The sequence below is a fragment of the Phycodurus eques genome, chromosome 3 (genome assembly GCF_024500275.1).
Source record: "Phycodurus eques isolate BA_2022a chromosome 3, UOR_Pequ_1.1, whole genome shotgun sequence".
NCBI classification, from domain to species: domain Eukaryota; kingdom Metazoa; phylum Chordata; class Actinopteri; order Syngnathiformes; family Syngnathidae; genus Phycodurus; species Phycodurus eques.
The window spans coordinates 33,754,955-33,779,599 of record NC_084527.1 but is presented as its reverse complement, the minus strand read 5'-3'; the positions used below and the strand labels follow the sequence as shown (position 1 = coordinate 33,779,599).

The window sequence follows — 24,645 nt, the reverse complement described above, 5'->3', positions numbered from 1 at the left end:
AAACCGATTACTGTGAGCCGTAATCATTAACCAGGATGGTAGCCAACGTCCATCTCCCTCGCTTCCCGTACATGCGTCATGTTCCCTTCATGGCACCCTGGACAATCGGAAACCACAGACTCATGAACAGGGGTGCTACAATAAAAGGACTATTGCTTTTACAAATTCAGGGCAGGAAAGCATAAAACTAGATGAGACTAACTTTAGTACTTAGTGGAACTCTTATTGAAATGACTGCCCAAACAGCAAAAAAACAAGAACAAATTGTTTCACAAATCTCAGTGATTGCTGTACAAAAACAATTTTGTATAGCAATAAATGCTATACAATTATTATTATTTTGTTTTAGTATTTCCAACCAAAATAATTATGTTTTTTCTGATTATGATTAGGATTCAGTTACCCCCACCCATTATGCTTGCGTAATGAAACGTAATGATTAAATCTGTGTCTCCAGTTGGCGCTGAGGCTGCTGGCGTTCCGTCACATTCACAAGGTTTTGGGTATGGACCCTCTGCCGCAGACGAACCCTCGTTTCGGTGTCAACAGCAGCCGCAAGCGTCGCCATGAGAACAGCGATGGGGCAGACAGCTTTGAGGGTGAAGGCAAAAAGGATAAGAAGGATTACGATATTTTGTAAGCGGCGCAGTTACGACCTGTTAAAATGGAGAGAGAAAGAGAAAAGAAAGAGGAAAAAAAAAAAAGATGTACTAACGTGTTCAAAATGGGATCCACCATCACCTGCGTATACTGGCCGAGCTCCAATGTCAAGCTTTTTTCTTTGTTTTGAAGCTATAGATTCGCCAGTGTAATCGCAGCCCCCCCCCCCCCCCCCCCCCAACTTGGAAGAGAAAGACAAAACTGTTTTTGTGTCTTGGTTTTAGTTGTAGATTTCTTAATGGTTGGCTTCCATCTGTACACGTTACAGCGGTTTTAAACCTTTACAGTTAAATTATTAAGTTTTGTGACGTTTGTCAAGTGCTGGTGACATTGGCTTCCTTCGCAATCTCCTCTTACTTTCTTTGCTTGCTTTGATGTGCTGGACAAATAATGGTTTATTCTGTTGCGGATCAGGAGGCAAGCAGTGGTCAGTGTCACTGTCTTCATTCGTCTGTATAGTTCTATTCCAAGGTGGACGGTGTTTTTGCAATTGTGACGCATAAATTAATCTGGCCCAGTAACCGCTCTCTAGGGTCTTGAAATATAAAATTGCTTGTATAACCTTAAATAGACGAAAAAGGCTTTGATTTGTGGAAAGCATGGCTATATTCAGAATGCATCCTACAGTTTATTGGAATTGAAAATGTGTTTTTTTTTGTTTGGTTTGTTTTTCCTGGGGGAAATTAGTTAGCTGTCCTTTTGTCTTGGCGAGGTGCTATATTCAATGCTGGAAATAACACAAACCCTGTTCGGAAAGGGAAGGATGGTCATGTACTGTTACTTCTCTGTATGACGTGTTACGAATGCTCGTGTACATGCTTCACAATAAATCATTTCCACATTGAAGAGATGTGATTTTTGACTGCCTCGTGAAATGATTCGATGAAGAGGATTATCGAAGTCGATAGTTCTTTTAGCGTCACAATTGCTCATCTATTCCGGAGGAGATCATTTTATTACCATAACGCAAGGAGCACGGACGGGCAGTAATGTCGGTAACACGTTACGAAGTAACGAGGTCGTGCTCATTAATCCAAAATGCAACTCGACGACGACTACTACTTGCGGCGGGTGATTTGAACAAAACGCAATCTTGCCGTTCAAACAGAAAAAAAACAAAAGGACTGACTCACTGAAGGACTTAACAATCCCTCCATCCATTTTCTGAGCCGCTTCTCCTCGTGCCGCCGTCATCGGGCAGGAGGCGGGGGTACACCCTGCACTGGATTGGTAAAGGCGAATTAATCCATAAACACAGATACAGTATCTCATAGACGTTGATTCAGGCTGCAACTGCGTCCGCCATTACAAGGTTGACGCAATAACAACATAGAAATATCGAAGCCATTATTTTTTTACCGATTACGATTATAGAGTAATGATGATGATGTGCAACTGAACAGTATGCGGTTATTTTTTTTATCCTATGACAAATTATACTGCAATAACTGTCCCCTGGTAATGTTCTTGACAAAATGTTGAAAATTTAGACACATTTGGACAAGTTGTTCTGGAAGTGACACAGCTCTGTGTTAAGGTCCTGCGTGCCCGCGTTGGCAAACTGTACATGAGATGCTAACGATTTATACTTCTTAAACTGCTCCAAAGTCATTTATTTCATTGAAGTGAATAAAGCAAATCATGTTCATGTAGGGCCCGACGCATGTGTTGTTGGTTTTTGGGCAGTTAAAAATCAAAATAGTGGCAGGTGTGTGTCAGCTCCCATGTATTGTGATTTTTTTGTTTCCATTTTATTTGATGGTCATGCTCTGATTAAAAAAAAAAATAAAGTTACTCTTGAGTAATTGTTTTCCTTCATTACTACTTTTTACTTTGACTATATGTTACTAAACGATGAGCACTAATTACATCCATGCTACTCGTCTGGCGGAGGCTGGTGAGGTGATCTCAGACATGCTCAAGAACAACTTACTGTGTCACAATGGAGTTTTTAAGCTTCCGCTGTGGAATTATAATTGAGCCTTATGGAGAATCAGACTTGATCAGTCGAACAGAACCAAGTTTCTAGAAGGGAGAAAGAAACAAAGACAAAAGAAAGCACTAATTATAAACAGGATGAGTGAAGTAAATCGTTACATTATCAGAATCATCTTTATTTGCCAAGTATGTCCAAAACACACAAGGAATTTGTCTCCGGTAGTTGGAGCCTCTCTAGTGCAACAGACAATCAATTTACAGAACACTTTTATCAACAACAATGAAACGTTAAATATGAGTGTCACTTGGGGCTGTAGTGCTACACCCCTGTGAGGGAAGGACAGGACAAGATAGAACAGGACGACGACCGGAGAAGAAGCATGCAGGACAAAACGGTCGTGCAACTGAAGTGGGGTGGCATTAATTAGGTAAATTATAAAAGTGTACAGAACGAGAGCATTCGTGAGGGGATACACAAAGTGATTTGCATATTCATGAGTTATTTGTTCCAGTAAGTGCGTGACCCCACAACCAGTGAAAGACTCCTAGGGGTGTGTGTCTACGGATACATGCAAGTGAATTGATGCCGTTTTACACGAAGTGGAGTGCAGTGATCTCGTACATGCAATTCATTTATAAACTTTGGAGAGATTTCTTTGACTTTGCGGGAGAAGCTTCATTATTTGCTTGACAAACTCCGGCAGTTCGAGGGTGCTCTGGAGTGTTGGTATTTTTTATTTGTTATTTTTATTGCTGCTTTTAATTTATTGTATTGAAGAAAGACTCTCCAGCTGTTATTTGGAATTCTTGGAACAGTTCATCACGTGCCCTAACAACATTATTTTTCAATAGTTGCTGTCGGTGGTTCATTCCACGTTGTTCCCATGTACTGAAATGAAGGGGTATAATATTAATTTCGAAATCCGGATCATGCCAGATAGGGAAGATCATACCGGGAGCTAATTGAGATCCTGTCGATTCTAAACTTTGCCACCGAGCCGTTAAGGTGGATGCGATTATTGGATTCTTGAAACATTTATGGCTTTTAAGAACTAGTAGAAATAAACGGGAGTTTTGGTAGGTTGATGTTGTTGCAGTCTGTTTGTTCCAATTCTAGCCAAGGATCACACTCCTCACTGTGGTGCAACCATTTGATGAGGTATTGTAACTGGTTAGCTAAATAATAGTGTTTCAAGTTGGGAGCATTTAGGCCTCCCTCCCGTTTACTTTTCTGAGGAGATTCTATTTTTCTTATTTTTGGAATAAAAAATGATTACAGCAGAATCCGAGGTTTGAAACCATTTAAATGTGGGCTTAAACGGAATCATTGAAAATAAATAATTTATTTGAGGTAAGGTTTTAATTTTTAGCGAGCTATTCTTCCCAGTAATGATATAGGCAAGTTATTCCAGCCTCTTAAATCAGCTGAGATGAAAAATCTCAGCTGATTTAAGACTCTGGAAGTGGTGTGTAATTTAGATTGGTTAGCTCTGTGAGTTTTGACAAAATATTGATACCTAAATACTTAATGTTTCCCATAGGAATAGGGTACTCTGGGATTTGATTTGCAGGAGTCCATGAGTTTGCTGTTATTGGGAGTATTGTTGATTTTGTCCAGTTAATAAAAATGTTTTAATGAGATTGAAAACTGCCCGAAGAGAATACTTGGGTTCCTGTAAGTAAAGAAGAATATCATCAGCATATAGATTGATTTTGTGTTCTGTCACGAGTGAGCGGATACCTTTTAATATTAGCATTCTGACGTATAGCGGCAGCAAGAGGTTCGATGAATATTGCAAATAGCATTGGTGAGAGTGGACATCCTTGTCTGGTTCCCCTTTGTGAAGTGATCCTATTTGTGGTGACGGTCGCTTTCGGCAAATTGTATAATGTTGCTAGCCAATGTATAAATGTATCTCCAAAGCCAGATTTGAAGTATTGCAAACAGGAAAGCCTAGTTAACTTTATTGAAAGCGTTCTCTGCGTCAAGTGACATGATGAAGCCAGTCTGGTCATAGTGGATCATCGACGGAAGTACCTTTTCAAGTCTCGCTGCGAGGGCTTTCGAGATAATCTTGATATCTACATGAATCAGTGATGAGGGCCAACAATTCACCGGGAGAGTGGGGTCTTTACCTGGCTTCAGTGATAACTTAATTGAACCTGTGTTCATATGGCTACTAATTCTACCTTTATCCTTTATCTCATTGACTGTTCTGAAAAATAGAGGCGCTAGTATTGGCCAACAATGTTTAATGAATTCAACAGGGATTCCGTCCGGACCAGGCGCCCGTCCCGGTTGCATATTTTTGAATGCGTTATGTAATTCTGTGATGGTTAAAGGAACATCAAGGCTGTCTTAAATTTGTGTATTTAATTGAGGGATGTTTAGATCCTTAATACAAGTTTAAATTTCTTTTTGATGTGAGTTGTTCGAAGATGCGTATGAGCTGCTATAAAAATTGTAAAAACAAATTGCGAACAGGAAAGCCTTTCTAACGGTGACTGTGTACAGTTGCCGATTTATTATTGTACTCAAAGTTAGCGTATAACTTAACTGTTGTTGTCCCTTTGATATTACGACGGCAGTCCCCATTTATGGCTTCGCCTCCGAGCTTACCCAGAGGACGTATTGTCCTGTAAACAGCAGGGGGACACCTACTAGATAAGCAAACGGTCCCAAGAATGCAATTGCCCTCTTGGAAGTAGATAGTTCAAAGAGAAGATAGATGCTGTACTGTGAAAATGTCTCAATAAGGTACTATTAAAAATACCCTACACTCCCCAAGACAAGGATAAGTACATGTGCATAGCACCAGAAGTGCACTTGGTTAGGAGACTGATGACAGCAAAGCACCGAAACCTTTGTACTGTCCTCGCGTGTTTGCGGCCCCATCTGTTGAATTGCCCACACGGTTCCGAATGTCAAGATCCACCTTTTCCAGACATGCTTTCGGTAGTTCCACAAAACAATCCCAGGTTGAGGTACTGTAACTGGTTAGCTAAATAATAGTGCAAATGCCAGACCTACTGTGCACTAAAGAGATTTCCCTTTCTTACAGCATGTAAGCCACTTTCTCTTAATACCTTCTTTGGTCTCATAGATATTCCTTTTGTGAGGGGCGGTAAGAAAACATTGATTTAGCTCACAGTTGGCTGGGCGTGCATCAAAATCTAAGTTTTCATCATCTCTGTGTGGCTCAGCTTCCACAATGCTGGACCTTGCCTCTGTCTGGGGTGGCGGAACCGTTATGCCCGCGTGAGCAAAAACATCAGTCGGCTCGGCCGAATCGATATCATTGCCGATAACTCCTTTCACCGTCGAATGGGAACATACAAGCGTAATTCAGCACGCCGTGGAAAATAATTCAATTGTCGATAGCTTCCTAATTCTTGTGCGGTTGAGTGTGGAACATAAACACTCATATTTACCAATATATTCAATACTACGCAAAATGCAATTGCCCGCCCAGTATGGCGCCCCGACACACTGGATCTCTCCTGGTCTGTTGATTTCTTTCTTTTCCTCGTCCCCCAATAAGGCCACCACATCTTTCTCCTCATCCTTCAAGGCCAGCACCACCTCCTCACTGCTCCTGCCATGACCCAAGTCTCTCAATAGCCCCCCTGCGAGTGACCTGTGCCGCTGCTAATAATCACAATGATGCATTTTCAATAAACATCAGAATAATAAAATAAATACCAATAAGCAGACTCCCCTGTTGCACAGCAAAACGGTTCCAGCACAAAGGCATCCATCCATCCAGCCATTGTCCGTCTCTCTTTATCCTCACAAGGTTTCGCGGGCGTGCCAGCTAGCGAAGGGCAACCGGATCCACCATTCCGCAAGGCCATGCAGGGGATGGAACCTCGGAACTGTGAGGCAGACGCTCTAACCAGTCGCCCACCTATGTCTGCATTCAATGTAACTGATTATTTTCATCATTAAACGAGTGACTTCAACGTCCTGTTTTGAAATGTTGGGTTGTTGGGTTTTTTTTTCAACATGGTAACAGTTCTGAATGACGTGCTGTGCAGCCTCCGACTTTACGGGGGGCGCCTCACAATCGTCACTGTGACGCGCTGGAGGTGGGAAGAAGTGAGTCCTTACCTGCGCACATGCCTTACTCAAGACCGCATTCCTTACTGCGTCTGTTCGCAATGTGACGTGCTGCCGTTGGCTGATACGCATTCGTCTTGGCCGCCTCCTTTCGACCAGTCTCTCTCCTGCGCTCGGTTCACTGCTCTCCCCCCGCTGGATTCGATACTGAAAACTACCTGACCCAGGGAAAAAGGAAACCTGCAGTTAGCACATTCAAGGTAGGTCTGAGGAGTACCACCGCCGTGTGTCACATCTTTGTTGTCTTTATCCTTTGCTAATGTTTATCAGTGATCGCCTCATACAAACTGCATCTGCTACAAATCATCAGCGTGGATCTTGGACATCACATCATTTGACCTGCTTTCACACTAGAACTATTGGAATATTGATGAAGCGACGGGTATTTGGAGTTCTTTGAAAGAGCCGCGATGAAAAAAAAAAAGTTAAGGAATGACATTTCGCTGCCGCATTAGGTATGCTGTGTGTTGGGGGGTGGATGAAGGCCAGGCATGACCCCTCAACGGAGCATAGATGGGGGGGCTTGAATGTCATCCGCCACACACGCACACACACACACAAAAAAGCCAGCCGAAACAGGTTAAAAGCTGACTCTCGTTACTTAGTAATACTTAGATATTGTATCCCTCCATAAGCTTTTTGCATTTCTCAGGTGGCATTTTCCCCCACCCTTCCTTTGCAATTTGTTCAAACTCTTGAACATTTGCAGGGTTCTTTGCAGATTTCAGCTGCTCCCAAAGAGTTTCCATCGGTTGGAGATGGGGACTCCATCCGTCCGTCTTGGGTCGCGGGCGTGCCGGAGCCTATCCCAGCTATCTTCGGCGGGAGAGGCGCGCTACACCCTGAACGGGTCGCCAGCCAGTCGCGGGACACATAAACAAACAACCATTCACACACACATTCACACCTACGCGCAATTTAGAGTCTTCGATCAACCTACCACGCGGTTTTGTTTCATCCGTCTGTAGAATATTATCATCTGTTCTTTTGTACCAAACAAACACAAACAAGTTCGACCTAGAAAAGTGTTGTTTAATTTGATTCATTTTCTTCAGGAGCTATTCCACATTTAGTGATGCAATACTGAGGCCACCAAACCGGACTCCTTGAGTTATGTTGGTATAACCTTTGTTGTTATTCGTGGTCCCAGCACAAGCAATGAAAGCCTACAGCGTGTTTAAAGACTGAATGAATACCACGAACACACACGCGTGTTAGTCAACTGGTGAATGGAGTTGCCGAGCCGGCACATTGAGGAAGGGTGGGCCCTCCGCCCACAAGGGGGGCCAAGCCAGCAAGCCCGTACAGCAGGGGATCCACCCAGGGGGACGCCACCCACACCCCAGGACCTACGGAGGTCGCCAGCCCAACCGAAGCGCCCCGACCAGTCCCAAAGCAAGGGGCACGGGCCCAAGATTGACACCCCCCAGGAGGGCAACATGAACACAACCAGACCCAAGAGGAGGAGTAGGAAACAGACCCAGCATCTCCAGAGGCCCACATCACAGATCCAGAAGGGTAGTGCATGCAAGTGACCCAAAGGCGTGCACAGGGGTCGAAAATGAAAAGATAGGATTTGGTTACATTACATTTCTGAAGAAGGCAGTGGCTTTATTGTAACATTATGCACAGTTTAAGCATTTCAACTTCTTCCACGTAGAAGCCCGAGTACCCACTAGGGCTTCTCGTACCACACTTTGAGAATCACTGGTCATTTGAGCCATTTATATCAGTGCAGCGAGGTTGATCATCAGAACAGCTCATATAGTTATCCTGGTTTCGTCAAAGTTGGTTGATAAGAGAGTATTAAATATTGTTCAAAGCTCAATTGACTGTTTCATCGTTAACTCCGGGCTGGGCTCGGCTTGCTTTGGCTGAGGGTGGCCCTGTACCGCATCAAATCGTGAACCAATCGGATGCTTGCCAGCCACGTAAACAATAGCATACAGCGTATCACTTAAGGGGGTATCACTTAAGAGCGATACATTTGCATTGGCAAAATTACCTGCTGGCCTGATAAGATGCATTAAAACAACCTCAACTCTGCTTTTTTTGCAGGCGCCACCTGTGGATGAGTGCGCGAGCCCCCAATTCAAGATGCCGACTGTTAGTTTTAGGCAGCAGTGCAATGGATGAGTCAACAGCGATACAAACAGATGCCAATTCTCTGCGAAAGGCCGTCCACCTGAGTCGTCTGCGTCTGACTCGGCTGCTTCTGGAGGGAGGGGCCGACGTAAACGAGAGCAATGAACATGGCGAGACACCGCTGATGGTGGCCTGCATGACACGTCACTCAGATGCACAGAGTGTGCCCAAACACAAAATGGTCCAGTAGGTACCATTTACCGCTAAAAGCCCAATTCTATGAGCAGCAGTCAAAAAGTAATGAGCCCAATTTGATTTGACCTACTAATAATCTCTCTCTTTTTCACTAAACACTTTCAAAGGGTTGCAAAATGCGTTTTGGGGAAGCTGCGATAGGCTATAGCACAGTCAAAACATGGTGTCCAGGATCCAAGACGAAGAACAAGAGCCTGCTTTCCGTGACCTTCAGCTTGTGAAGTCATCAGTTCCTTCCCAGTTCCCAAGCTCTAAAGAAACCGGTCAAAAACGGAGCCTACTGAATTTTACGAGGCTGGCATATGTGCCCTTGTCCATCGATGGACAGTCAGTGTTGAGAAAAAGCGAGATTATATTGAAAAGTAGTGTGTATTGTACCTTTCTATTGCAATAAATAAAGCTAGAGGATAATTGGGCTCAATTTTTGACTGCCCCTCGTAAATGCATCCATATTTGTAAAAGGTTTCTAGCAGTTGTCTTTGACTACGGCAGGTATCTCCTGGAAAATGGTGCAGATCCAAACATTCAAGACAAGAGCGGGAAAACTGCCTTGATGAATGCGTGCCTTGGACAGGATGGAACTGAAGTCCTCTCCCTCCTGCTGAGCAGTGGTGCTGATCCAACTCTGGAGGACCACTCTGGCTTGTCAGCACTAGTTTACGCTGTTAATTCAGGTAACAGGGAAATCCTCAAGATCCTCATGGATGCTTGTAAAGCCAAGGGAAAGGAAGTCATCATCATCACCATCAACAAGCAACCATCTGGCCATCAGACAACAAAGCAGTACCTAAATGTGCCTCCACCCCTTGACCCTGAGGAGCATCTGTATTGCACGCCAACCTGCTCGTCTCCATTTGACATCCAGCGACGAGTTCCCCCACAGAGTTCCTCAGCAAGTGCCTCTCCAAAGCCTGGTATTCCCCTTCTTGGCCTAAGAAATACTAAGTTTCCTGGTTTATGGGTTAGCTTCGATACATCTCAACCAGACTCACCTATTAAACACCCGAGTCCAATAAGTGTTCCCAACGTGGACAAGCGGCTTAATCTCCAGAGATTACACTCGTGGCAGTGGGTCAAAAGTCCACACCTGCTTCATCAGAAGAGCCAGACTTCCTTGCTGACAGAGGAGCAAGTAGAATCTCCACCGGAGGTCGTCTCACCTTTCAGAGGCGTCAACTTCCATTGTCGGCCTCCAGCTGTTTCGCGCCACCATAGCGTGGAGATGAAAGATGCGCCCCTGAAAGCACTGGACATGCAGAATGACAACAGAGGGCAAAGTGGAAGAGGCTTTGCTCGAAAGATGTCATTTGACAGTGCTGCAAGTGCACAGCATTCCTCTTCTCACCCTAACTTGCATCAAGAAAACAATCTCCCGTTTCCCTACGAATCCAGTCCTGCCGGTGGAGACACGTCGGACACTCTTCGACAGTTAAATATTTCCAGTCTTCGAAACGTTATTCATCGACGTAACATTGGCGTCGATCATTACAGTTCAGACTCTCAGTTACCACAGTTTGGCAGCAAAGACAAAAGACCGACAAAAGGATCAGACAGGCCCAAGCTGACAAACAGCAGGTCCTCCACTCTGTCGGGCTCCAGAGATTCTCTAGATAGTTCTATCCAGAGACGAGAGACTGTTGGACTAGAACGAAGAGGCTCAGGGACCCTTCTCCAGGATCATATCTCCTCCACTCGACCAGGATATCTCCCCCCTCTGAACCGGCATGCCCCCATTCCAGATATTGGGGTCAACGCCGTCACTCTGTGTCCACTGACTGCAAGTAGCAAAACACTCAATATTGTTTTTAAAGGGTCTAAGCCTGTTCTGCCCTGTGCACCTATTCTCCCAAGAGACATGATAACCAGTAAAACGCTTTCGAGACGCCACTCCATGCAGGGTGAGCAGATTAAGCAGCTGTCCAACTTTGAAGAAAAGTTGGACCACTGAAGTCATTTCTTTGTTTGTACAATGGCTCTTATTTTCCCCCTTTTCTCTCAGTGGCAGTATTCCTTGTTTTTCACCCATACAAAGCTCGATGGGTTGCCTTTTAGCCTGCAGAGACAAAAGCCAATCTCAAACGGACGTTAACATACAGCGGCTGAAATAAGTATTTAACACGTCGCTATTTTTATCATAAAATATATAAGGTGCTATTGACATGAGATTTTCACCAGATGTCGGGAACAACCCAAGTAATCCACACATACAAAGAAAGTAGAACAAATAAGATCAGAAATTAAGGTGTGTGTGTAAAGATGTGAAATGACACAGGGAAAAAGTATTGAACACATGGAGGGAGGGAGGTGCCAAAAGGCATGGAAAGCCAAGACAACACCTAAAATCTATCAATAATCAAGCAGCAATCAAGCCCCTTGTCAGTGCAAATAACTATTAGCTGGTTCAGTCCTAATTGATGGCCTGCAAAAAGGTCTCATTGCCAAGGTGTGAGTCAAGACACATCTCATGATGGGTAAGAGCAAAGAGCTGTCTCAAGACCATCGCAAAGTAATTGTTGCAAAACATAACGGTGGCACTGGTTACAAGCGCTTATCTAAGCTTCTTAATGTTCGGTTGCACGGTTGGGCAAGTGGAAAGCCAATCATAGCACCATAAATTTGCCTCGATCAGGTGCTCCTCGCAAGATTTCTGACAGAAGAGTGCAAAGAATAATCCGAACCAAGGACCACCTGCGGAGAGCTTCAAAAAGACCTGCGAACAGCAGGTACTGTTGTCACAAGGAAAACTACGAGAGCCATGGCCTGTATGCACGTTCACTACGCAAGACCCCATTACTGAACAAAAAGCAGGTCCAACTCATTTAAAGTTTGCTGAACAACATTTGGACAAGCCAGTTAAATACTGGAAGAATATAGTCTGGTCTGATGAAAGTAAAATTGAACTATTTGGATGCCATAATGCACACCACGTTTGGAGGAGAAATGGTTCTGCACGTCACCCTAAAAACCATACCAACAGTGAAGTTCGGAGGTGGAAACATGATGTGGCGGTGCTGCATTTCAGAAAATGGTACTGGTAAACTTCACATTATTGAAGGAAGGATGAATCGGCAAATGTACCGAGACATTCTTGACAAAAATCTGCTGCCATCTTCGAGGATGATGAAAATGAAACGAGGTTGGACATTTCAGCAGGATAGAGATCCAAAACATCCTGCCAAGGAAACTCTCAATTGGGTTCAAAGAAAAAAAATAAAGCTGCTCGAATGACACAGCCAATCACCTGACTTGAATCCAATCGAAAATCGATGAAAATAACAAAGTCAAGGTCGAAAAAAGAAGCCCACAGAACGTTCAAAATTTGAAGACTGCTTGTTGGGAGGAATGGGCCAAAATCACACCAGAGCAATGCGACTAGTTTCTCCTTACAGGAGGAGTCTTGAAACTGTCATTGCAAACAAAGGCTTTTATTAAATATTAAAGTATTATTATTATAAGTATTAAATAAATACCAGTTGGCGTGTTCAATACATTTCCCTGTGTCATTTCACATTATTATACACAACTTAATTTATGAGTTTCTTTGTTCTACTTTCTTTGTATGTATGGATTACTTGGGTTGTTCCCAACATCTGGTGAAATTTTTATGTCAATAGCATCTTAGGAATTATATACAGTCAGAAAAACTGTGACGTGTTAAATACTTATTTCAGCCGTTGTACAACCCCAATTCCAATGAAGTAATAATAAAAATAAAAACAGAATACAATGATTTGCAAATCATGTTCAACCTGTATTCAAATGAATACACTACAAAGACGAGACATTCAATGTTCCAACTGATCAACTTTATTGTTTTTAGCAAATAATCCTTAACTTAGAATTTTATGGCTGCAACACGTTCCAAAAAAGATGGGACAGGGTCACGTTTAGCACTACATCACCTTTTCTTTTAACAACATTCAAGAAACGTTTGGGAACTGAGGACACCAATTGTTGAAGCTTTGTCGGTGGAATTCTTTCCCATTCTTGCTCGATGTACAGCTTCAGCCTCCGTTGTCGTATTTTACGCTTCATAATGCGCCACGCATTTTCAATGGGAGACAGGTCTGGACTTCAGGCAGGCTTAGTCTAGTATCCGCACTCTTTTACGACGAAGCCACACTGTTGTAACACGTGCAGAATGTGGTTTGGCATTGTCTTGCTGAAATAAGCAGGGGCGTCCATGAAAAAGACGTTGCTTGGATGGCAGCATATGTTTCTCCAAAACCCGTATGTACCTTTCAGCGTTAATGGTGCCTTCACAGTTGTGTAAGTTACCCATCCCGTTGTCACTAACACAGCCCCATACCATCACAGATGCTGGCTTTTGAACTTTGCGTCCGTAACAGTCCGGATGGTTCTTTTCCTCTTTGGCCCGGAGGACACGACGTCCACCATTTCCAAAAACAATTTGAAATGTTGACCCGTCGGACCACAGAACACTTTTCCACTTTGCATCGGTCCATCTTAGATGAGCTCGGGCTCAGAGAAGCCGGCGGCGTTTCTGGGTGTTATTGATAAATGGCTTTTGCTTAGCATAGTAGTTTTAAGTTGCACTTCCGGATGTAGCGCCGGACTGTATTTACTGACATTGGTTTTCTGAAGTGTTCCTGAGCCCTTGCGGTGATATCCCTTTTTGATGCAGAGCCGCCTGAGGGAACGAAGGTCACGGGCATTCAATGTTGGTTTTCGGCCTAGCCGCTTACATGCAGTGTTTTCTCCAGATTCTCTGAACCTTTTGATGATATTATGGACCGGAGATGATGAAATCACTAACTTCCTTGCAATTGTACATTGAGGAACATTGTCCTTAAAGTGTTGGACTATTTTCTCACGCACTTGTTGACAAAGAGGGGAACCTCGCCCCATCATGGCACCCACCTGTTCCCAATGAGCCTGTTCACCTGTGCGATGTTCCAAACAGGTGTTGGATGAGCATTCCGCAACTTTCTCCGTCTTTTTTGCCACCTGTCCCAGCTTTTTTGGAACATGTTGCAGCCATAAAATTCTAAGTTCATGATTATTTGCTAAAAACAATAAAGTTGATCAGTTTGAACATGAAATATCTTGTCTCTGTGGTGTATTCAATTAAATATAGTTTGAACATGACTTGAAAATCATTGTATTCTGTTTTTATTTATGTTTAACACAACGTCCCAACTACATTGGAATTGGGGTTGTATATTAAGTGCTATTGTTTCACTAATTAAAGTATTTGGACACACCTGGACAACAAAACACACCTAAGTCACATGCTAAAATACTTTTAATTACATACAAAATGGGTGGGATCAAACAAAAGGTGCTATTTTCTTAGCATCTGAACCAGGTGTAAATATATGGAATTAACATCCAGACTCGAACCACGTGTGTGTGATGATTATTATTATTTTATTTTTTTTACCTGCTAAAAGGCGAGACTGAGAGAAAAAAAAAAAGAATCACAAAAGAAGAATGCAAACCTTTGGTGATGTCAATCAGTCACAGTTTTGAAGCAGTTATTGCAACAAAAGTATTTGCAACAAAATATTAAGTCAATTTCAAAATTTTCAAAAAATTTTTACATACCTAAAAAAAAAAAAAAAAAAAAACCCACCAAAAATAAAAATGGTTAAATTAATGCCTTTTGTGCAAGCAGAATATTCGTAACAGCTCTTGTATTGGATAACATTATATTGTACAAGTGGTCGTGGCTGGTCAGTGTACTGTAATATATATTACGATTGTTATTATTAGGGATCATTATTATTTACTTTTTAATGATCAACCTCCAAAAGCCCCTATGAAGAAAGAAACAAATGGATCTAGGTTTCCCTTGACCGGACACGGGTCACCGGGCCCCCCCTCTGGAGCCAGGCCTGGAGGTGGGGCTTGAAGGGGAGCGCCCGGTGGCACCCATGGGGCCCGGCCGGGCCCAGCCCGAAAGGGTAACGTGGGTCCCCCTTCCCATGGGCTCACCACCTGTGGGAGGGGCCATAGGGGTCGGGTGCAGTGCGAGCTGGGCGGTGGCCGAAGGCGGGGACCTTGCCGATCCGATCCCCGGCTACAGAAGCTGGCTCGAGGGACGTGGAATGTCACCTCTCTGGCAGGGAAGGAGCCCGAGCTGGTGTGTGAGGTCAAGAGGTTCCGACGAGATATAGTCGGACTCGCCTCCACGCACAGCTTGGGCTCTGGTACCAGTCCTCTCGAGAGGGGTTGGATTCTCTTCCACTCTGGAGTTGCCCACGGTGAGAGGCGCCGAGCTGGTGTGGGAATACTTATTGCTCCCCGGCTCCGCGCCTGTACGTTGGGGTTCACACCGGTGGACGAGAGGGTAGCCTCCTTCCGCCTTCGGGTGGGGGGACGGGTCCTGACTGTTGTTTGTGCCTATGCACCAAACACCAGTTCAGAGTACCCACCCTTTTTTTTAGTCCTTGGAGGGGTGCTGGAGAGCGCTCCCGCTGGGTACTCCAGCGTTCTGCTGCGGGACTTCAATGCTCACGTGGGCAATGACAGTGAGACCTGGAAGGGTGTGACTGGGAGGAACGCCCCCCCCCCTCCGATCATAACCCGAGCGGTGGTCTGTTATTGGACTTCTGTGCTCATCACGGATTGTCCATAACGAACACCATGTTCAAGCATAAGGGTGTCCACACGTGCACTTGGCACCAGTCTGCTGAGAACGTCTGGCAGAATCCCGTGTAAGAAGGAGTTTCAACTCCCACCTCCGACAGAACTTTGCTCATGTTCCGGGGGAGGCGGGGGACATAGAGTCCGAGTGGACCATGATCCGCGCCTCCATTGCTGAGGCAGCCGACCGGAGCTGTGGCCGTAAGGTGGTCGGTGCCTGTCGTGGCGGCAATCTCGAACCCTTTGGTGGACACCAACGGTGAGGGATGCTCTCAAGCTGAAGAAGGAGTCCTATCGAGCCTTTGTGGCCTGTGGGACTCCTGAAGCAGCTAATGGGTACCGACTGGCCAAGCGGAATGCAGCTTTGGTGGTTGCTGAAGCAAAAACTTGGGTATGGGAGGAGTTTGGTGAGGCCATGGAGAAAGACTTCCTGACGGCTTCGAGGAAATGCTGGTCCATTATCCAGCGTCTCAGGAGGGGGAAGCAGTGCACCGCCAACACTTTGCATAGTGGGTATGGGGCGCTGCTGACCTCGACTCGGGATGTTGTGAGCCGGTGGGGGGGAATACTTCGAAGACCTCCTCAATTCCACTGACACGCCTTCCCAGGAGGAAGCCGAGTCTGGGTTCTCTGAGGCGGGCTCTCCTATCTCTAGGGGGGGACTTCACCGAGGTGGTAAAAAAGCTCCTCGGTGGTAAGGCCCCGGGGATGGATGAGATTCGCCCAGAGTTCCTAAAGGCTCTGGATGTTGTGGGACTGTCATCGTTGACACGCCTCTGCAACATCGCATGGACATCGGGGATAGTGCCTCTGGATTGGCAGACTTGGGTGGTGGTCCCCCTTTTTAAGAAGACCAGCTCTACACCCTCGGCAAGATCCTCAAGGGTGCATGGGCGTTCGCCCAACCAGTCTACATGTGTTTTGTGGACTTGGAGAAGGCGTTCGACCGTGTCCCTCGGGGGGGTCCTGTGGGGGGTGCTTCGGGAGTATGGAGTACCGAAGCCCCTGATATGGGTTGTTCGGTCCCTGTTCGACCGGAGTCAGAGTTTGGTACGCATAGCTTGGACTCGTTTCCCGTGAGGAAAGGCGGCCCTTTGTCACAGATTCTGTTCATAACTTTTATGGACAGAATTTCAAGGTGCGGCCGAGGCGTAGAGGGGGTCCGGTTTGGTGGCTTCAGTATTGCGGTCGATCTACATTCCTACCCTCACCTATGGTCACGAGCTGTGGGTCGTGACCGAAAGAACGAGATCCAGGATACAAGCGGCCGAAATGAGTTTCCTCCGCAGGGTTTCCGGGCTCTCCCTGTGAGATAGGGTGAGAAGCTCGGTCATCCGGGAGGATCTCAGAGTAGAGCCGCTGCTCCTCCGCATCGAGAGGAGCCAGATGAGGTGGCCGGGGCATCTGATTCGGATGCCTCCCGGACGCCTCCCCGGTGAGGTGTTCCGGGGCTCGTCCCACCGGGAGGAGACCCCGGGGACGACCCAGGACACGCTGGAGAGACTACGTCCTTCGGCTGGCGTTCGGGAACGCCTCGGGATCCCCCCGGAAGAGCTGGATGAAGTGGCTGGGGAGAGGGAAGTCTGGGCGTCCCTGCTAAAGATACTGCCCCCGCGACCCGACCTCGGCTAAGCGGTAGAAAATGGATGGATGGATGATCAACCTCATAATTATTTATTGAGGAAGATGTAAAATTAGTTTTTTTTTTTTTTTTAAGTTTTAGTGGTTGAATGTTATGCTTGATTAATTTCTTACTTCTCAGTGAATCCCACTCAAATTTGGCATCAAAAGTTGAATTCGGTTTGAGATTGATGAACAATTAACAAGTATTAGCAGTAGCGATAAACAAGTTTTCAAAAGATTTCCAAAATATTTATGGTCTTGTTTTTATGACAGGTGGTCGAATGCATTCGTTAAACACAGTGTGGATATGTACGTTTACCAAGTGATTGTGTGAGTAACATGAGATTTTCATATAACGACGTTGGTATAAAAGCGTTTCCAGGGAACATATTTAAACATTTAGCATTTGATCTTCATGTATTTTATACAACTCTGGCAAAAAAAACCAAAAAAAAACTTAAAACTTTCTGAATTTGGATACCACAGTACTTTGCTGTATTTCAAAGGGGATCGGCATAAATAAATGTTATCGACCCAACGGTCCATATGGAATCCGCAATGTCCCGATTGTTTCAAATCTATTGTGGTTGCATTAATGTATGTAACGTGATGAATGTATTTTCAAATTTCAGTATAACGTTCAGCTAAATGCTACGAAACTGGCGCTTCACAGTGCATATGCAAAATGACTAAACCCGTTAAGAAAGCCAAGGAAGAGGCAAAGAAATTTCATATTCAATGCAGACGTTACTGGCCTGAATTCAACCCAAAACGTGTGGTCTGGTACCCACAGTTGGTTTATTTGACTATATTATTGGAGGTACATGGACTTTTATATATGCACAAAATTGCTGTCATTTATAAATGGTAAATGTTAACTCCAATATACTGTACACGGTGTTGCCATTAACTCACTGTCATTATGGACACCGTCATAGCAGCCGTTTTACCGTTACCGAATACATTTCTTCATCAAATCAGAAAACGTCGTGTGACACGAAACATATCACGATCGCGATTATTTCACCATTTCATTTATGCACAGAAAAATATCACTTATTGTGATGGGTGAGGTAGCCAAATATTGCACTCAAGTAAGACTACTGTTACTTTAGAATAGTACGACTCGAGTAAAAAAGTAGTACTCAAGGAAAATAACGACTTGATTGTTCAGGTCTCATCTTGTAAAGTCTCCTTTGTCAGCTCCGTCCTTAGCGCTTCTGGTAGGTCATAGCAGATCCTGCTGACATCAATGAGTGTCCTGTAAGGCAGCAGCTCCTGTACTTTTAATTTGTCGCTCTGGCTGGTCCACACTGTTAGAGAATACCTGCAACACAACAAAAGTGAACTTTTCCCAACACTTTTTACGATGCACATGCTAATTGTCACTAATTGCGCTTGGTGTCAAGTAGCATTAGTAGCATTCCGGTCATGTTCACTGTTATGACTGAGCAACTCGGGGACGTACTAAATGTGTGAGTTGAAAGTTTCTTTTACGCCTAAGCAAAAAGAGCTCACTTGTTCTAATGAGAGTCATCTCTGCCATATTAAGGTCTCATTGTCATGCTAAAAGATGTGCAGATGTGCACTGATCAAGAATAAAAGAACCCGCAATGCATTGAATCCGCACTAAGTTGAACGACTTACTGTATTTATGTTATGTTCTTGTTGAGGCTCGCAGTTGTGCGTTTCATCTGATATACCGTAAAACTCCACTCGCGGTCGTCTTTTGTGTGTGTGTGTTCTGAATTTAAGTAAACCTCTGTATCCTAGGACTCCAAATGTCGTAGAGCGTAGCAACCTCCAGATTCCGAGACTGATTTTAAAAAGGTTTGCCGTCATTTTGCCTCACGTTAAACTTGGAAAATTCAATCAAAATAACGCCAACGTGGCTCCCGGCTTATTACTTTATTCTAAATGAATTGCAATTCTTATTTCATACAGATTCGCTAAAAAAAAAAAATATATATATATATATATATACATAACGTCTCTGTGTGAGATAGTCACCTGTCTGACTGTTGCAGCAGCCATGTGAGCTCAGAGACAGACTGGGCCAAAAGGGCCGCCCGCACCGGGAAGGTGACCAGATGTTGCAAGCCTCGACATATGGCCTCCATCTCACGCACCATTTCCCAACTGTAACCTGAAAAATAGGTTGCACGTTGAAAGTCTCCTGCAACTGAAAATGCGAACACACATGCGGCACTTTGTAATGTGACCTCCATCAACAATGACCGCGTTGCTGAGCTGAAATTTCAGGTCGTCTTGGCGATGGATTTGGCGCGCAATGGTGTCAATATCTCTTGATGACGACCCTTTGATCAATTGTGCAGCGTTATTGTCGCATGTGCCTGGGTTCGTCAGTCCTTCCGCCACAGGATGTCATGCCAGTAAAACTTCACGTGTACATGCATTGTTGTCTCTCAATCACAGGCCAGCATGCATGTTCCAGAGGGGACTGGGACCCTCAAATTGGACACAGTGTACCACCAATGTTACGCCGGCGCCCTCTATTGGCATGTGGCAATCCCTGAATTCAATGTTCAAAATGTAAACAATGTTACCGTGGTGTCAACGTTGTCTTTTTTTTTTTTTTAACCCGGTACAGTATATTTGTTGAGTACAGTTCAGTTGTACAACTTTTTAAGTTTAGTACAGTTGCATTGATGAATTTTAGAATTCCTCGTTTCCAAATATTTATGAGGACATTTTTTTTTTTTTTTAATTTAACTTTTGCGTTGAAAATATTCGAATTGAATTCATGGCTGATGTACATTTAACTTTATTTAGGAACACTGTTAATGTTCAAACTGCGTATGATGTGACAGTGGCTTGTCATCATATGAAATCGACTTTTTAAGAAAGAAACCTCGACCTCACGGTTGATGAACACTGACGACGACGCTGCTGTATTTTAACGCCGCTCATTCTGGTTGGTACTTGGAGAGCCGAGTATTTTGGGAGGTGCTACTTTGCGCACTAATCTCCATCCACCACTTCAACTCGGGCCTCCTCTATTTTAAAAGCGGCAACGCTGGTGAGTTGGGGGGGGGGGGGGAAATGAGAGCGCGAATGGATGAATGACTTCATTCTGTCAACATCACCAAGCAATGTGTCCTCACCCGTATTATCAGTCCCTGCGGTCCACTTTGTGGCCCAGCCAAGGGAAAGTACAACATTAGCGGGAAGAGTCCTAACAGCAGCCAGGAACGCTCGAGCCTCCAATGGTGCGTCCCGACGTCCAGGTCCCGGGAGGACATCGGCATTGATCCATACCGGGGCGCTCGACTGAGCCAGCGCTTCCTGCAACAGGGCCACAGAAAGAGAAAGCGCCTCCAGGCTGCACGGGCGGACCAGAACGGCTTAGCGTCACATGTCCAGCTTGCGGCGCTTCGGAAGAACGGACGCTGATGACAGGTCACCTCTTGAAGTCCAGTTTGATCCCCTTGTCGTGCGACTTGACCCCTTCAAGCCACTCCCTCAGTGTGATGTCACCGTCAGTGTCAGGAGGGTGGCCCATGACTGGCTCCTTAGGGTCATGACCTCTCACAATGATGTCAGCCTCAATCATATGAGTGGGACCTTAGACAATATATGTATAAGGAGTTAAGTTTATAGTCTGTGTAAAAAAAAAAAATAATAAATTTACAAAAAAATCACATTACGACCAGTAAATGCGTGAGACTAGATTTGACACCAGATACGGTTCGAATCCCAATGCGGACAGTCAAAACATGGAAGTTGCAAATAGTTGTTTGAGGGACGCGAGTCAGCCTTCTGGGTGCAGGATGAGGCTTTTTTTTCCTCCTCCATAATTCCTACGTAGTCCTCAAGCAAATTGAACGTGATGAATGGTGCAATGCTGCAATGATCTGGTCCAGCGACGATTGTGGACTGGTGGTGACCCGGATGTAGGGTGTCCCTTTCGGGTCCGACACTGATGGCGACGGAAATGCGAAAATGAGCTAGCTATTTCTCGTGTATTCACCGCTGACTGATAACGAATGTAGGTCGGTGTCATTACAGAAAGGAAGTTTGGAAGGGGCAAATCGATTGAACATGTGCCGAGTTGACCCCGTGCTTTGTGGAAAAGAAAACAAAGATGTCCGACCTTGGAGAGCCTCGGCCAGTTTGCTCCTGCTGTTCACCGCGTGTGACCAGCTCACCTCGGCGGCGTCTTTCTTCCTTATCCGACCCTGAAAATACTCCACCGCCTGTTCGCACATTTCTCGATTTGTTTCACAATCAAATTTGACCACCACAATTGCGTTGTTCCCAGACCGGCTTTCGGACGCGGACGATTCCAATGGCTGCGCGCGTGACTGACGTTGAACTTAAAAAAAAAAAAAAAAAAAAAAAAGAGTCAATACGTAATCAAAGCACCACTATCACATTAGTAGTATTAAACTTGCTATAGAAATATTACACGTAGGATAAGAATGTCATCGTCTTTGCTGGTTTAATCCCTAATAGCAAATGTGCAAGACCTACAACCAATGTCCCCCCCCTCGACCTCACCGGAATGGTTCAATCCTGTTGGTGCCGGAAGACGGAAATAGATGAATGACGACACACACACACGCGCGCAAAAGTTATACAAGAAGTCCTCCCGTTACGACGCACTCGACCTACGACATTTCGACTTTACGACGCCCGTGCCTCGTCCGCCATTTTGTCCCAGCACCATAGCCTTTCTGCTGAGCTAGTGCATAGCGCTTGTCTGTGTTTGTGTGCGCCGGGACCCATCTTTGCCTTTTTCGCCCTCCTTTTTTCAGACTCTCAGCAGTAATGTTAAGTACAGCATCTTATTATTCTTTTTTTATTTTATTTTAATGTATTTTAGTTTCGCGATACGAGGTGTTCATCTTTCCCGCTCCGGTCACCTGACCGTGGTCGGGAGACTCCCTTCTCTCGTTGCACACCTGAGCTGAGCGGCGGCAACAATAAAGGCGCGAAGCGCCGATTTGCTGCTTTAATGGCTTTATTCGCGCCTCTGCACATTCGACGCCAACGGGTCCTCCGCTAATCGCTACTCTCGCTACGCCCGCGACTGTACACACTCGCACTAGCGCGCACGCCTTCCTCCTTCGCAGTCCCGCCTCACTCGCACATCGACCCACACGCAGGTTTCTGTCACAATCACGTGGGGCAATACAGAAGAATTTCGCCGTAAATTTCCACTTTAACGCTGCAATCCGACTTACGTGGCCAGCGTAGGAACGGAACTCGTTCGTAAAATCGAGGACTTCCTGCACTTCATTTTAAAGTCCATGCAGTGCCTTTGATGGGAACGTTGACCTCCCCAACATGGCCGCCACGCGGGCACGTCGATCAGCCGGGCTGCTAATTCAACGATAAAATCTTCAATCATCTAAGACTTCCAAGATGGGATTTTCTGCAAAATGTCATTATGTTCTCATAACGACAATAAAAAAATGGTTTATTGAATAACTAGTTTGTTATTCATAAATTTGTCTCCGGTAGTTGAAGCCACTATATATACAGCTACATGTCAATAAATGTGTCGAAAGCTTCATTTCGTGAGGAAGTTCAATTCAAAAAGTGAAACTCGTATAGATATGTACGACACACTCATCGTGAAATATTTCCTCATTTTTCAATTCAATATGTATAATTTTGATGATCAGCGCAAACCAAACCCCAAACTCATCCATCTCTCGAAACTACAAGTGGAATATTACGTAACAATCAAGAAAAAATGGAAATGATTTTTAATGAAGCCATTAGGATTTTGCCCATCTTTCCCCAAAGTGTTATCATGTATGAGCACTGAAATAAAATGACTTTTTTACCATACTGAAACTTATTGAGATGTACCCTGTGTGTGTGTGTGTGTATATATAAATACATATTATATCTACGTATAAAACCGTGTCAGGCTGTATCCATCCAGTTCACGCAGTGTGTTGCGAAATGCTGAGAATGGAGCAGGTGGTGCTTCCTCTGGGTTTTTGGAACAGCGTTGTCAGCGATAGGAGCCCTGCTGGTGGTGAGAAAACAGAGGTGAGAAACAAAATCCCTTTCAAGCTCTTCTCACGCTGGAAGACGCATAATCTGTCAACACGCGATGACGAAATTGTAAACGGGATTGTTCAAACTGCACACAAAGTAGCGCCCTCAACGAAAAAGACAACAACATTCAGAACATCTAAAGCTACTCTCGACTTAATGAAAAAAGCGACCAGAAATGAAGAAAAGGGGCAGCATTATCAACAAAGTTGAATATGTTGAATTGTGCAAGACGCTTCGGAAAAAGATACGAGAAGAATTGAGAACTTACAACGTTCGGTTTGTTCAGAAAACGCTTGAAGTGGGACATCCATCCATCCATCCATTTTCTGAGCCGCTTCTCCTCACGCGGGTCGCGGGCGTGCCGGAGCCTATCCCAGCCGTCATCGGGCGGGAGGCGGGGTACACCCTGAACCGGTCGCCAGCCAATCGCAGGGCGCATACAAACAAACAACCATTCGCACTCACATTCACACCTACGGGCAATTTAGAGTCTTCAATCAACCCACCACGCATGTTTTGGGGATGTGGGAGGAAACCGGAGTGCCCGGAGAAAACCCACGCAGGCACGGGGAGAACGTGCAAACTCCGCACAGGCGGGGCCGGGATTTGAACCCCCGGTCCTCAGAACTGTGAGGCAGACGCTCTAACCGGTCGCCCACAACGTGCCGTTGAAGCGGGACATGGAATAAAAGAAACGTAGAATGTGCATTAGTTCGCCACAAGAAAATAATTTTCGGTTTGAAAATGGAAGATGGAAAGAAGTAATTGACATCTATCAGTCTGGGATGGGTTACAAAAGCCATTTCGAAAGCTTTAGGATTCCAGCGAACCATTATCCTCACACGGATAACGATCTGAAACACACCACCAAGTTGACTTCAACTTCTGAATGGCTTAAAAAAAAAATTATACAATTTAAAAAAAAAAAAAAAAAATGAAGGTTTTGGACTGGGCTAGTCAAAAGTCCGGACTTGAAATGCAGTGGCATGACCTTAAAAAGGCAGTTTATGCTCGAAAAAAACCTCCCTTTTTTCCTGAATTCAAACAATTCTGCAAGGAAGAGTCAAGGCCAGTTCTCGAAAACGCTTGATTTCAGCTGTTGTTGCTGAGGATGGCCCAACCAATTATTCGGTTGAGGGGGGCCGTTGCCTTTTCGGGGCCAAGTAACTTTGAATAGTTTTTTTCCTTCATGAAAGAAATCATTTAAAAACAGCATTTTACGTTCGCTTCGCTATTCGCTATTTGTCTGATATTTACATTTGTTTGATGATCTTAAAGTGGGAAAACGATGCAAAAATGGAAAAATTGGAGAAGGGGGG

At 44.8% G+C, this 24,645-nt stretch overlaps 3 protein-coding genes across 5 annotated transcripts in view; 2 read left to right on the top strand and 1 right to left on the bottom strand.

The window, feature by feature from the left end:
• zfr (zinc finger RNA binding protein) overlaps positions 1 to 1,506 on the top strand; it is a 43,383-nt gene extending 41,877 nt beyond the window's left edge. Inside the window, exon 20 of the mRNA XM_061673187.1 lies at positions 458 to 1,506. Within this exon, the coding sequence (XP_061529171.1) occupies positions 458 to 640 (183 nt within the window). The 3' untranslated portion in view covers positions 641 to 1,506. The remainder of the gene's footprint in view (positions 1 to 457) is intronic.
• On the bottom strand, positions 947 to 21,621 carry fam151b (family with sequence similarity 151 member B). Of its 3 annotated transcripts, XM_061673191.1 has the most exons (9): positions 21,405 to 21,621; positions 20,716 to 20,875; positions 20,416 to 20,633; positions 19,301 to 19,436; positions 18,436 to 18,617; positions 6,710 to 6,876; positions 6,302 to 6,512; positions 2,594 to 2,685; positions 947 to 1,882 (listed from the first exon to the last, which is right to left on the bottom strand). In XM_061673191.1, exons 1-5 carry the CDS (start codon positions 21,517 to 21,519, stop codon positions 18,461 to 18,463), a joined length of 786 nt encoding a protein of 261 aa, XP_061529175.1. In that variant the 5' UTR covers positions 21,520 to 21,621; the 3' UTR covers positions 947 to 1,882; positions 2,594 to 2,685; positions 6,302 to 6,512; positions 6,710 to 6,876; positions 18,436 to 18,460. The 3 variants fall into 3 exon arrangements, with proteins under 3 accessions (XP_061529175.1, XP_061529174.1, XP_061529176.1); XM_061673190.1 differs by having other exon boundaries at positions 6,302 to 6,876; XM_061673192.1 differs by having other exon boundaries at positions 6,302 to 6,876; positions 21,460 to 21,539.
• ankrd34bb (ankyrin repeat domain 34Bb) lies at positions 8,506 to 11,056 on the top strand. Its single transcript, XM_061673189.1, has 2 exons — positions 8,506 to 9,049; positions 9,551 to 11,056. Exons 1-2 carry the CDS (start codon positions 8,790 to 8,792, stop codon positions 11,004 to 11,006), a joined length of 1,716 nt encoding a protein of 571 aa, XP_061529173.1. The 5' UTR covers positions 8,506 to 8,789; the 3' UTR covers positions 11,007 to 11,056.
• Positions 21,622 to 24,645: the final 3,024 nt, after the last annotated feature.